General features: G+C 36.0%; 1 protein-coding gene across 1 annotated transcript in view; it reads left to right on the top strand.

The window, feature by feature from the left end:
• WDR49 (WD repeat domain 49) overlaps positions 1 to 14,188 on the top strand; it is a 134,147-nt gene that overhangs the window by 37,889 nt on the left and 82,070 nt on the right. The window contains exon 7 of the mRNA XM_046003144.1: positions 973 to 1,121. Coding sequence (XP_045859100.1) covers positions 973 to 1,121 — 149 coding nt within the window. The remainder of the gene's footprint in view (positions 1 to 972; positions 1,122 to 14,188) is intronic.

Raw genomic sequence — 14,188 nt, forward strand, 5'->3', positions numbered from 1 at the left:
TCTCAGGGTCCTGGGATCGAGCCCCACATCGGGCTCTCTGCTCAGTGCGGAGCCTGCTTCCCTCTCTCTCTCTGCTGGCCTCTCTGCCTACTTGTATTCGCTCTCTGTCAAATAAATAAATCTTAAAAGGAAAAAAAAAAAAAAAAGAATCTGGTGGGGGCGGGGGTAAGATGGTACAGAGGAAGAAGACAGTTTTGCTGCCCTGTCTGCTCTCCTGCCATCTTTCTGACACCACCAAATGCTCCATGTGCCGCGGCCCCTGCTGCCAGCGCTGCTGCCGCCACCGGGAACGCGCATGCGCCAGAAAGGCGCTGGAGGACGTTTCTCCCCTTTCAGGATACAACCTCCAGTGCTTTTTGAGCATTTTCAGATTACCTGAATTTTAGCTTAAAATGAGAGTTCCTTTTTTTGGATATAAAAGACTACATGTTAGCTGAAGAAATAAGCTGTAAAGTCTTCAAGTGTTAACTATCTAAATTATGTGACATGTTGAAAGCTGTTAATTTGTTATATAATATCCATCTATCTGTGTATTAGTTCAAACATTGTAAAAATGAGGTATTAAAAATTAATAGGGTAGTGACAGAATGACAGAATGAACATACACGGCCTTTGGAATGGGTCATATTAATTTAAGCCTCATTCAGTAATTACTCATAGAGAGAGTAGTGATATCAGCTAGGAGGCTGAGTCCCTAAAATCTCTAATGATCATGCCTGACAATCATGGTAGAAGATACCTTGAATATGAACTCACGAATATGCCCCTATCCACCTTTCAAAGAGAATTAGAGACCTATTAGAGAAGGCTGAGTTAGCCAACTGAGTTTGAAATGACCCCAGTCTCAACCATTTCATTGACTCATTGATTATCTTAACCCCCAGATATGTGACATACATTCATTTCAAAAAAGAAATTGTATGGGTTGTTCGTATTACTGACACCACTTTTTGTCCTTCTAATTCTGATTAGCAACTGCTGGCATCAACAAAAAAGTTTGCCTTTGGAACCCCTATGTTGTCTCTAAGCCAATTGGTATCCTTTGGGGTCACTCAGCCAGTGTGATAGCTGTCCAATTCTTTGCTGCAAGAAAACAACTTTTTAGCTTCTCTAGAGATAAAGTAAGTAACATTGTACATTTAATTTATTTAGTTCTTCCTCCTCAGTTCCTACCTAAATCTATCTGTGGTCCTGAATTCCTCTGAGGGATGGTGTGGATTTTTAAAATACACTGGCTAAATACTGTGGCTTCAGAAATCTATATTTGGAAAATATATTTATGATAACTTAAGCATAGTCCTGGGCAACTGAACAAAGCATTTCATTAAAAAACTTTGAACCATATACTTATGGATTTAATCCTTATAACTGCATTCTTAAAAGGTTACATATTGAGAGTTTTCAAAGTTCTCACCAATTCAATAGAAAAAACAAATGGAAATGAAGTGTTGCTTGGTAATGATAAGATATGGAGGAGGCACAGCTAATTAGCTGTGGTTGCTTAGATATCGAGGAAACTCAGTAGTTTAGAAATAAAAGTTAATTTGAAGACTGTCAAGTATATTAAGAACATTTCAGTTATGTATATCAGCCCATTTCTCTTTGAAGATATTTATGGGATATCTTAAATATGGTGGGGAAAAAACATGGTACCAGAACCAGGTAGTCTTAATCTCTTATAATCTTGTCACTTGTTTCTCTGTAAACCTTTCATTTTCCATAATGCCTGATTTTATAGATCCAGGTAACATATGCTAGATTTCAAGATGTTTGGTTGTAAGAGAAGAAGGACAGCCTCTGAGACTTACAGTGAATCTGACTTTATATTTTATTCTAAAGCAATATGTGTACATATAAAAATTAAATAGGAACTCATCTTCGACTCCTTAGCTCCCCCCACCCACAAATCCTGCCAAACTTGCTTATTTTACTGTATCAACTGTTGTGTAAATCTTCTCTCAATTCTAGTTGATTCTATCATCAAAATATGTTTATCGGCCTCGCCTCTCAGCTGCCACTATTCTAATTCAAAACTTCATCTTCTTTTGCCCAAAATTTTGCCAAGTTTTTCTAACCTGTCTCCCTACTTTCAGACTGGTCTGACTCTAATCTACCCCTTATCCTGCTTATGAAGTGGTTTGTTAAAAAAAACCAAAAAACGAAAACCAAAAAACCAAAACCAACTGTTTTAGCATTTCATCTAATTCTCGGTCTAAATATCAACTCCAGAATTCTTAAACTTTTGTACAAAGCCCTCCCTCAGTCTGTTAGCCCTACTTTATTTCCTGCTTTTCTCTTTTATTCATTTAATGCTCCAGCCGTATTGTACCTTTGGCTCTCCCCGCCATGCTGCCTCACAGCTCAGCAGCAAGCTCTCCCTTCTGCCTTTGGTTCCCTGTCCTTGATGATCAATTGGCAAATGCCTGTTTATCCTCAAAGTTTCAGACTTTTTGGAGTCTTTCACACAGGCCTAGCTGTTTCCTTCTCTGCACTGCAACTGTCCTTGTGTGTCTCTCATTAGAGCATGTATCCTGTTGTATCAAAGTTGTTGGTTTGCTTCCTTAACCAGCGGTGATATCTTTTCAGTTTGAATACTCGGTATTCATCGCAGTACCTGGCATCTTGTCCTGTTTGCTCAATCCTTATTTGTTGACAGTTTGAAGGGAAGACATATTACTATGAATCTAAAGTACCAAAACATTCAGACCGAAAACTTTTTTAATGTCTTAGTCACATTTAGTTGTTTTATTTTTTGAGATCTTTGAGCACTTTGTTATAACTGCCAGTACCAAGTTTAACATAATGGGTTTTGTATACTCAAAGGTTATATACGTATCTCTCACTAGATTTTGAGTCCTTAAAAGCAAAAATGATGGGTTGAATTCATTTTTTTTTTATGTGTGTTTTCTGGGACGTAGCTCATATTAACGTACACTAAACACATGTTGAATATAACATATAAAATAGTGTAATTCAACTAATTGATGGGATTCATGAGGTTAAGGACTATCTTCTGGATTGTGCCAAACATATTCTCAATAAATCTTAAATGAATGAAACTTTATCAGATATAAATATGAAAAAAACCAGGTATTTTATCGTTATAGAATTCCATGAAAGTGTTCATTGAAAAAAAATTCTTAAAGTAGGTTAGTAAATGTTTTATTCATTTTACTGAAGAGTATAGCTTGGGAGACATTATATCAGCTTGTTCTAAAGAACTGCTCCAAAGTTTGTCAGTTTACAGGGGGTTATATGTGAAAAGGGGAAGGGACACATGTACTCAAAAGTAGTTCTCCAAGGTATAATTGCGTCAGAAGATATAATTTGTTTGGTGTAAAAATTAAGGTTTGCTGATCCCCACATTCACTTGTGAAAGTCACCTTAGGTCATCTTAATACCTTATGTTTCTATCATATCTGATTTTCCAAAAATATTGCCTGCATGCTTCTGCTTACCGGTTTTCTGATTCTTGTTTTGTATTTCTCCTTGAGATCATTTGAGTTGGTCACAGCAGGCTGACATCAGTTAATCACTGCAGTTTTAGTGCACACAAGTTTTTTTTTTTTTTTTAAATCACTTTAAAAGCAAGTGAAAAAAAAAAGTTATTAGAGTCAGAATGGATTTTGTATAGGTATCCTCAATGTTAGGACTACCTAGGCTCTTCCAAAGCTGTTTTATCATTCTGTTTTTCCTTTGACATGTAAATGATTGCATTATAATAAAGATTGTCATGCTGTCTTTTACATTAGTCTAAATCCATTTCACTTTGATAAAGGCACAGTAATCATCATCTTTATGTCTTTACAACAAACAACAGGGCTTTCTGCAATCAGGTTAAGCCTTTGCTTTATTGCTGTACAATTCTTTCAGATGTTTTATGGAATTAGGGTTAAGTTAAGGAACAGAGAAAATGAAAGAGCACATCTTTTTTTCAAAGAGCCTTTGAATGAATCATACTTCGGTCAATAAGTTGCTGTATTAGAGAATTTCAGACCAAAGCAATCTAGAGCTAAATAATTTTTCCAAAAATGATCTGAGACTCAAGTTGTTTTTTGGAAGACTGGTCTGTTACTATTTTGCAATGATGATTAAATAAATTTTTCCCTATAGAAGTTGGCATCATACTAAATGGCAGTCCAATTATACTTTGCTTGGACTCTTAGACTTTCACTGATGACAAGGCCCTGCTGGGAGACAGTTAACTTGGGGGTTTGGAGGAGAAATTACCATGGGGAGTGGAAGGATTTTCTTTTTCTTTCTCTCTCTCTTTCTTTCTTTCTTTCCTTTTTAAGGTTTTATTTATTTGACAGAGATCACAAGTAGGCAGAGAGGCAGGCAGAGGGACAGAGGGGGAAGCAGGCTTCTTGATGAGCAGAGAGCCTGATGCAGGGCTCCATCACAGGCCCCTGAGATCATGAGCTGAGCTGAAGGCAGAGCTTAACCTACTGAGCCACCCAGGCACCCCTGGACCAGAAGGTTTTTCAAAGCCTAGGGGAGATCTCTCTGGGGGCTGACATTGTAACCGGTGGGCTTGATTAGGCTCTTCTATTGTTCCTAACTCTTCTTTTCTGGGCTGTTCACCCTGATTTGGCTGCCAGAATCAGATTGCTTTGTAACAGTCCTTCTTTGGAGGTTCTGATTTTTCCCAGAGCCCAGTTTCTACATTTTGGCCTGAAAGTTGGTAAGGAAGATACAAAGTGAGCCTTTTGTGTGATGACTACATCTTACCTGTTTGTCTTCCCTTTCCTTCTACATACTCTTCCTCCTCAGCTTCCCTCTGTTCATCTGGAAATAAAGCCATTTTCATTTTGTTTAAAATATCTAAGTAAATGATGAATGCCCTTACATAAAAATTGCAAATGAGGAAGCATATAGTGCATAAAAGTGAATATTCCTTTTGTTCACTTCCCCTTCAAATTAGTTCCTCTCCCAAGAAATAGCCATTATTAACACTTGTGCATATCTTCTCATAATTTATATTTTAATATACCATTGACCCTTGAACAACCTGGGGGTTGCGGTACACAGTTGAAAAGTCATGTACAACATTTCACTCCTCAAGAACTTAACTACCAATAGCCTGCTGTTGATTAGAAGCCTTACTAATAAAATAAGTAGTTGATTAACAACTATTTTATATTTTGTATGTTTTGTATGTTTTATGTGTGAATCTAAAAAAAAGCAAGATGGACAAAAGACAATGCTAAGAAAATCATAAGGAAGGGAAAACACATAGATAGTACTGTATTTATAAAAAAACTTCACATATGAGTGGACCAGCGCAGTTCAAGCCCATGTTGTTCAAGGGTCAACTGTATTATATATTATATACATATAATATATTATATACATATAATATATTATTATATTATTTATATATAATAAATTATAACACAATACAATATATTATTATATATACCATCCTATGTATATGTACAAATACAAGGTAGTATTTATTACTAGTTTTTGGGTAAATGGTATCACATAAGACATATTTTGCTGCAACTTGATTTTCCCTTAATAATAGCTCCTAGAGATCTTTCTGTGTGACTTTACATAGGCCTATGGTCCATCCACGTTGATTTAAATGGTAAGGTTTCAACCTTTCTGATGGCTAAGTAATATTCCATTGTATATATACACCACATCTTTATCCACTCATCTGCTGATGGACATCTTGGCTCTTTCCCTAGTTTGGCTATTGTGGACATTGCTGCTATAAACATTGGAATGCAGGTGCCACCATGGATTACTACATTTATATCTTTGGGGTAAATACCCAGAAGGGCAATTGCTGGGGAATGTTCTTCTTAAAGAACCTTTTAAGGTACTGCTGATTTAGAGCTAGAAACATTGTACCCATTGGTATACTCACCAAAGGTGTGTAAAGGTGCCTGTTTCTCCCACAGTCTTGTCAGTAATGGATACTATTAATGTGTTCCCCTTTTTTTTGTGTATACATGAAGCTGATGGATAAAAAATTAGGATAAGTTTCTTTTTCAAATCCATTTATAATCATTTATTTATTTATTTATTTTTGGTGCATTATCTGATCATGCCCTCTCTTATGAATTCTGTCTTTTTCTTATTGATTTGTAGTAATTTGAAAAATATTTTGATTATCCTTTATTATAGGTGATGCAAATATTTTACTTATTTCAAGCATATATCTTTTAACTTTGTGTTCTTTTTCTCATTCACAAGTTGGTTTTTTAAAAAAGATTTTATGTAGTTATTTGTCAGAGAGAGAGAGAGAGAACACAAGCTGAAGGAGCATCAGGCAGAGGGAGAAACAGGCTCCCTGCTGAGTAAGTAGCCTGATGTGGGGCTTGATCCCTGGACCCTGAGATCATGACCTAAGCCAAAGGCAGACGCTTCACCCACTGAGACACCCAGGCATCCCCTCATTCAAAAGTCGTTTTGTTTGCTTGTTTTAAACAAATTTAAAATTTTTATGAAGTTTTTAATTTTTATGAAGTTGAGTCTAAGAAATGATTTTCTTTGTGGCTCTGGGTTTTTTATCTTGCTTAAGAATGTCTTCTACAGGGCGCCTGGGTGGCTCAGTGGGTTAAGCCGCTGCCTTCGGCTCAGGTCATGATCTCAGGGTCCTGGGATCGAGTCCCGCATCAGGCTCTCTGCTCAGCGGAGAGCCTGCTTCCCTTCCTCTCTCTCTGCCTGCCTCTCTTGTGATTTCTCTCTATCAAATAAATAAATAAAATCTTAAAAAAAAAAGAATGTCTTCTACACTTCATTTTTATAAAAATATTCTTTATTTCTGCTAATAGTTTTTCTGTAGTTGAATAATATATAGTTTGCATTTACCTTTGCAGTTTATTTTGTGTGAAGTTTTTTTTCTACAAATGGATATCCAAGATTATTTTTTGAATAATTTGTCTCTCACTGGTTTGAAATGCCATTTGTTATCATTTGAGTTACCATATATGTATGAATTTGTTTCTGGGTGTTTTATTCTTTCCATTAGTCTATTTGTCTTTTCCTACATAACATATCATTTAACCAGCCTAACTTTATTGTACATATATGTATATATGTGTGTGTGTATATATATATGTGTATATATATATATATTTAAAGATTTTATTTATTTATTTGAGAGACAGACTGTGTGAGCACAAGCAGGGGGAGAGGCAGAGGAAGAGGGAGAAGCAGACTCTGTTGAGCAGGAAGCCCAATGCGGTACTTGATCCCAGGACCCTAGGATCATGACCTGAGCTGAAGGCAGAGGCTTAACAGACTGAGCCACCCAGGCACCCTATATTTGATAGTAGGGCATTTTCTGCTTCTTGTTTTCCTTTTTCAATTTTATCTGTCTTCTGCATTTTATCCTTTATAAACCAAGTACATTTTAGGATCAATATTCATGTTTCATGGAAGTATTTGGGTTGAAATTTCACTGAATATGATATTTGACATCTTTAAAATACTGAGAAATCACACCCTGTTTTTCTCCGTTTATTCTTTCTTTTAGCTGTCTTTCAGAAAAAAATCATGTACAAATTTCTTTCCCATTCCTTGCTCAGGTTTTTCTTACTTTCTAAAGGAGGCACATTAACATTTTTTTTTTTAAGTTTTTTTTTTTAAATTAATTAATTTATTTGACAGACCAAGGCCACAAGTAGGCAGAGGGGCAGAGGAAGGGAAGCAGGCTCCCTGCCCAGCAGACAGCTCGACCTGGGTCTCGATCCCAGGACCCGGGGATCATGACCTGAACTGAACCCACTGAGCAATCCAGGTGCCCTCATTAACATTTCTTGATTTTAATGTGAATGTTTCTAATCAGGGTGTGCCCACTTTCTATATAACCCATTCATTGAGTTTTTAATTTTAATATAGATTTTTTTTTTCCAAAACATTTTTTTTTTTCCAAAGCATTTTTTTAACTGCCTAGTAATTTTGAATACTTTTTGGTGCTTGCTCATTTTCGGATTTTTGATTTCTGGCTATTTAATTTGAATTTCATTATTATATGTTCTTATCCAAGAATTTCAGTATCTGGAGTCCTTAGAGATCTAAATCTGATATTTGCTACTCTGGTGGTTCTCTCTCAGGGTGACTTGTTTCATTTTTATGTTTGGCTACCTTTTATTGTCACCTCATTTGTTGCTGTTGCTAAACTATAGGCATTCTGAGGAACTAAACTGAAGATGCTTTCCTCCAGAGATTTCTCTTTGTTCCTGAAGGTGGAAACAAGGATAATTACCATGCTGAGGTGACTATTCTCCTTGTCTGTTGTTCGGTTTTCGTCTAACAGTCTCGCCTCCGTGCCTCCACCTTGCTGATGATCCAAGGCTTTGGCTCCTGGTTGCAGTCTCTTCATTTAGGCTTTCTGTTTCCTGTTTCCATTTTCAGTTTGTTTCTTTTCCCACTTTTTTTCTTTTGGACCTGTGGAGATGGTCCCCACTCCCTGAAGACCCAGCAAGGCAGTAAAAATTATGCTTATTCAGAGTTGTGTTTCTTTGAAGCACAAAGACCCCCTATGAAAACTTAGTCTGCAATGATACTTAAACCTGAATTCTCTTGTTCTAGCTGGTTTTCTCTTATTTCCTTCAAAGCTGTTGTTAGTATAAATCTTAAGTGGGAAGAAAGAAAGAAAGAAAAAGAGAGAATGAAAGAAGAGAAAAGAAAGAAGGATTTAAAATTTAAAGTGTTTAAGTTTACTTTGTAAATTAAAATAGGAGTGATCTTTGAAAAGCAAAATTAGACATTTTTTTTTTTTGAAGACTATGAAAAATTCTGTTAGTATTTTAGTGTTAGGTGCATAATGATAATGCCAAAAAGAATCTGGGTAAGTGAAATTGTTTTGATTTCCCAAGTAAACTTTTGTTTTGGAATAGGAGAGCACCTGAAATAATATGTTGGTATTAGTTAAGTCTATTAAATTTGAGTTCATTAAACTTAAATTTGTTATACTTGAACTGGGGCATCAGTGAGATTTTTACAGAAAAATTCACAGTGCTAGAAAACATTTTGAATTTTTCAAGTATAGTGATAGAATACACAGACACTTAATAGAAATCTGAGTCTTGGGGCACCTGGGTGGCTCAGTGGGTTAGGCCTCTACCTTCGGCTCAGGTCATGATCTCAGGGTCCTGGGATCCAGCCCCGCATCTGACTCTCTGCTCAGCAGGGAGCCTGCTTCCTCCCTCTCTCTCTGCCTGCCTCTCTGCCTACTTATGATCTGTCTGTCAAATAAATAAATAAAATCTTTAAAAAAAAAGAAATCTGAGTCTTAGAACTATATATCTTCTTTCATTCTTGTTGAAAAGAATGTAAACAACAACAACAAAACAACAACAGTGAGAAAAGATAGTGGTTATGGTAACAATTTAAAGATGGTTAGCATAAGAGAAGAGTTTAGTTTCCAGCCAATACTTTAGGTTTGACTTCAGTTCTGGAAAAAAAAAGGTGAAAATATTTCTTAAAGGAAGCTCTGTTCTATGACTTCAGGATAAAAAACATCTGAGTTATATAGTGGAATACTTTTGCTTGCATATATCATGTCAAACAAAATTGCCTTTAAGCGTTCACCGATGATGCTTTTGTGGATTATCCAAAGGCTTAAATTCTGAAGAAATAGGCTTGTTAATACATAAAGGAGTATTCAGGAGACCCAGTTCCATCAGTTCCTGTTATCCCATCATCTGCAAGTAGGCGATCCATTTTTGTGGATTACCCCAGAGAGCTGAGCGGCACTGCTGTCCTCAAGATCCCTTACTGATATATACTCTCTCCCTTTTTCTTATTTCATTTTATATCTATCCCCCCTAGGATGGCAGGAGTTAGTAGTAAGTGTTTGATGAAATCAAACAAATCTCATTTTGATAAAGTCATCTGAGTCTGTTTTCTACCTTTCCCTTACTTGTATATCATTATTAGGACACTATGAATCTTTTTCTCCCTCCTACTCTAAATTAAACTTGGATGTGTTGCCAATATGTAAATGATGCTCATTTGGTTTTACAAAGGTTACTGAAAACAGATTCCCTATCGATCCATACATCTGCCCATGTACCTACCCATCCATGAAGTTACCTGTTTATAAATACAGTAGTTACAGTACAAAGTAACAGTTTTATTTACGTACTTTCCTATTGTTTAGTTTTATTATGTCTAGGTGAAATGATTCTGTCTCTTGTAAGGAGCAGGAAAAAATTCTTTTTAAAGATTTTATTTATTTATTTGAGAGAGAAAGTGAGAATACAAGTGGAAGGGAGGAGCAGGCTCTCCACTGAGCAAGAAGCCTGACGTGGGGCTTCATCCCAGGACCCTGGGATCATGACCTGAGTCCAATAGGCACTTAACTGACTGAGGCACCTAGGCTCCTCATGGGAGCAGAAAATAATTCTTCGGCAAAATTAGACTGAAAACATGGTGGCATCCTACATTTCTCTAGTCCGATCTTCACAGTGCTCCTTTCTAAATTTGTTTGAATTGTTGTTTTGGAATCTATAGATAGTGGGTTGAGCAACTTTAGTACATTCTAGATGGAATTGACAGAATTTCAGAGCTGGCAGGGGCCCCTTTAGGAGAAAGGCGAGGCAGTGGACAGGTAAAATCACACACCTAAGCTGACAGATCTAAGTAATATTAAAATCCAGGGGTCAGGTCTTAGTCCATTGATTTTTAGTTCTAACGTATAGAATAATTGTATGTTATTAAATAGCTAACAGTTGAAACAAGGTAAAGGTTTTGCCAAAAAATAATATGCCGTTATAATTATGTGAAGAGCTAAATTTTGTCAATACTAAATCATAAGTTTACGTACTTATTTCTGTTAGTATAAAAATGGTGATGAAATAGAAAGCCCGCTATCTCAAGAACTGGACTTAGGAAGGCTGAGCTTGGACAGACACCACAGTTCTGAGGTATCATGATGAAAACAGAGTGTACAGTTTAGATCAAAATTTGTGGAAAATATAAATTAAAAGGTGTCAATTTTTAGTTGTGATTTTTAAGCTTAGGTGTTTGTTTATTCTTACTACTGAGAATAAAGAAAACCTCGCTAGGAAATCTGGATTGAAAATTATTATTAAATATATTTCTTTCTGAACTGTGGCCTAATTCTATCCCAGAAGTCAACCTGAGTATCAAAGAGAAGAACCCATGCTTCTCAAACACTAACTAGATATTTAAGTTACATTTTGTCAAAGGACTTGATTAATAAAACCGAATTAATGTGAGACATTTTTCATGATTAAAAGGATAAAGACTGATTAGGAAAGAAGGGGAGTACAGTTATCTGCTTTAAATCAAGCCACACGATATTACTGATTAAGCTGAGAGAAAGACTTCTTGTTCAAGGATATTAGCATTGACTTTAAAACCGTGTAGAGAAGTCAAGGTACAATGCAAAGGAAATGCTTGGGAAGTTTAAAACAAAACAAAACTAATGCCTGAACCCCATCCTTAGATATTCTGATTTAATAGGCCTGGCAAAAGGGCCCAAACAGGTGATTTTTAAGGCACGGCAGGTGTTTCTAATGTCAAGGTTAAGAACCACTCATACAGAATGTGGTAGTGTGGAAAAAAACTGAAAAACATGTGGAGGTCACATACCGTGACATGATTGCTAGATGACAGCCAGAACACTGTTTTGTGCATTGATGTTAATATATCAATGTTGTTGCTTTCATCCTCCGCAGAGAGAAAAATCAGAGAATTAAAGATGGAAGGGGACTTAATGGGATCAGGGATCAGTAATTAAGAGAGTTAGGGTTCTTTGAAAGAAGAAGGGAAAGCAGAACAAAAAAACAATTTTAAGAAAAAATAATGAACTTGCACATTTTGATAAAAAAATTTCTAATTTTAATTGCTAACGACAAGAACTAACCTATCATAGACTAGAGGTTATTATTCATCTATTTTTAATTTTTCATTTAATTTATGTGACTATATGTCAATAAAATATTAAAGGCAATATAAATTATCTGAACAACATGGTGGAAAATGATTCTGTGGAAATTATAGTCCATTAATACTGTTGAGTTATTATTAATCTATATTCAACCATTCCCCAGATTATTATTCTGATATGAAGTTAGTTTCTACTTTTTTTAAAAATTTTTATTTATTTGACAGACAGAGATCACAAATAGGCAGAGAGACAGGCAGAGAGAGAGGAGGAAGCAGGTTCCCTGCTGAACAGAGAGCCCGATGCGGGGCTCAATACCAGGACCCCAAGATCATGACCCAAGCCGAAGGCAGAGACTTTAACCCACGGAGCTACCCAGGTACTCCTAGTTTCTACTTTTTAGAAGGGAGTCCATACTAAAGAAGATAGGATTCTGAACAATGAGGGTATGACTATTATAAGCAATATGAGTGTTTGAAAATGATATAGATGTGTCTAATCTTGTGGCTTTCACATTCAAAATAACAGTTTATCAATTCTATTTTTTTTTTAGGACACACACTTGGAAAAATATTTGCAGGTCTTAGTTCTTGTAGAATTTATATTTTTGAGGAAAAATATATTCTGGAGAGTTGCCAGAATGTTTTAAATAAAAACAATTTAGTAATGTTTAAGAACCAGAATGAGTTCCTTAATGAAAAATTCTTGCCAAAAAATTAAAAACAAAACAATTTACTTCACGAGTATATATTCTTGGGGTTAGAATGATTGGTAATGCTGTTTACCTGGCAGAGATTTATTAGGTCATTTTAAGTTTCTTATAACTGTTGGTAAATGGAGAGGTTACCCTATCCATCAAGCATAATTATTTATACAAGATGTTGAAAAAGTTTCATAAAATGTCATTGAGGATTATGAGATCTATAATTGGGTGAATAGCCATGCAGAAGTGAGGCAAAATTTTTTAAATATTTTATTTTATTTTTTTTTTTATTTTTTTTTTTTTTTTAAGATTTTATTTATTTATTTGACAGAGAGAGATCACAAGTAGGCAGAGAGGCAAGCAGAGAGAGTGAGAGGGAAGCAGGCTCCCTGCCGAGCAGAGAGCCCGATGCGGGACTCGATCCCAGGACCCTGAGATCATGACCTGAGCCAAAGGCAGTGGCCTAAACCACTGAGCCACCCAGGCGCCCCAGTGAGGCAAAATTTTATGGGGTTTTGTGTTCTTGGACTTCATCTGAGCTAATGATCTCCATCAACGAGCTGGATAAAGACTTAGTTATTAGGTGAGGCACAATGTTCAACAAATTAAAAAAATACCTATTGAACACCTACTATCTCTCATGGGATATGTGGGCAAATCAGGGAGGAAATGTCAATATAACTGAACTAGGATTCAAGATTATATTGTCATACTTTGAAACTTTGACTCAAAAGTAAGAAAAATCCTAGTCTTGGCTTAGTAGATCAGATTTCTGAAGGTAGGATGGTAAACGTCTGGCTTGATTATTTGTTCATGGGATTAATATTTAGAGTTTTGCACAGTCAGAACTTCAAGGTAAGCAACATTCATGATGGAGTGACTTAATCATAATGTAAAAATAAATGGTTTAAAGAAGTCACAGAACCTCTAACTGTGGTTAGAACATCCCTGAAATATTGGCTCCATTCTGAGCACCATGCTTAACATACTTCCTTGAGGACCTTCAAGTGTTCATCTTGTATTTTGAGGAGTGGAGAGATACTGCCTTAAATTGATAATGCAGTAATTCATGTGTAAGGAGTATATTTCTGAAAGTATCACAACCAATAGGACCAGAAGAAAAATTTAGATTGGGGGAATGAAAAGGGAGGGAAAAAATGTAATTAACCTCTTTACTTTCAAACATAAAAGTCCTTTGATCACTACATGATATGTTACACACATACACACATTTGATCACTATATGATATGTACACACACACACACACACACACACACACACACACTGCTATTACTTGGTGTTATGGAGAAATCTATAACTCAGGAAGATTAAAAGAAGCTATCTCCAAATAAATAATAAAAAAAAATAAAAAAATAAAAAACTGTCCTTGAGGAGTAGGACCTGGGGTTGAACGGGGGTGGATTGAGAATAAAGCCCTCCAGGACTATTGGATTTTGGACCGTGGACATAGGCAACCCTGGTATTTAAAGAAAACAGCGTTTGAATGATGGTCCTCCCCGGGAGAGAAAGTGCAAACAGAAAGAGAGAATCAGGATCCTGCTGTGGTGGAGTGAGTTCTGATAGTAAGATGGTTAAAAGGAACTGGGAT

Source organism: Meles meles, chromosome 4 (genome assembly GCF_922984935.1).
Source record: "Meles meles chromosome 4, mMelMel3.1 paternal haplotype, whole genome shotgun sequence".
In the NCBI taxonomy this organism is placed as follows: Eukaryota; Metazoa; Chordata; class Mammalia; order Carnivora; family Mustelidae; genus Meles; species Meles meles.